Source organism: Eurypyga helias, unplaced genomic scaffold (genome assembly GCF_000690775.1).
Source record: "Eurypyga helias isolate BGI_N326 unplaced genomic scaffold, ASM69077v1 scaffold21682, whole genome shotgun sequence".
Taxonomy (NCBI): domain Eukaryota; kingdom Metazoa; phylum Chordata; class Aves; order Eurypygiformes; family Eurypygidae; genus Eurypyga; species Eurypyga helias.
In genome coordinates this window covers 58,683-59,153 of record NW_010234342.1, presented here as the reverse complement: position 1 = coordinate 59,153, position 471 = coordinate 58,683, and the positions used below count along the sequence as shown (strand labels likewise).

At 46.7% G+C, this 471-nt stretch overlaps 1 protein-coding gene across 1 annotated transcript in view; it reads right to left on the bottom strand.

Annotated features, from left to right (window-relative positions):
* Positions 1 to 237: 237 nt before the first annotated feature.
* MAPKAP1 (mitogen-activated protein kinase associated protein 1) overlaps positions 238 to 471 on the bottom strand; it is a 49,520-nt gene continuing 49,286 nt past the window's right edge. Inside the window, exon 7 of the mRNA XM_010146399.1 lies at positions 238 to 461. Within this exon, the coding sequence (XP_010144701.1) occupies positions 238 to 461 (224 nt within the window). The remainder of the gene's footprint in view (positions 462 to 471) is intronic.

Below are 471 nucleotides of genomic sequence, written 5' to 3'. Positions count from 1 at the left end.
GAGTAAAACATCTCTTACACGAAGGAGGAAAGTAGTTTAAAGACTGAGCTAAGTGAACCTTTTAGCCACCTCCCTTCAGGAAAGACAAATCCGACCCCAGGAAATAAATAAAAGTCACCCAAAAAGTGAACAAAAGAGGTGTTTGAAAAAACCAGAACACCATTCATCGCAGCTAACGACTTGTTCATTATGAGTGATGATGGATAAAGACTTCTCACGCTGAGATGAAATCAAGATTTATATGCATTGTTTCCTCTCCCAACTTGTGGGAAGATCATCATCATTTAATTCTATCTCTGCGGCCAGTGATGGGCATCCAGAGAGCTGGTTATCAAACGGCGCAGTCAGCTGGCAAGAGCCGAAACGTGCAGTTGGCACATCTGGACGGAGCCGCCACAGCCGAGGGTGAACAATGACTCCTGGCCAGCCGCCAAATTGCTGCAGACGCTGGCGGGTCTCATCTACAACCGC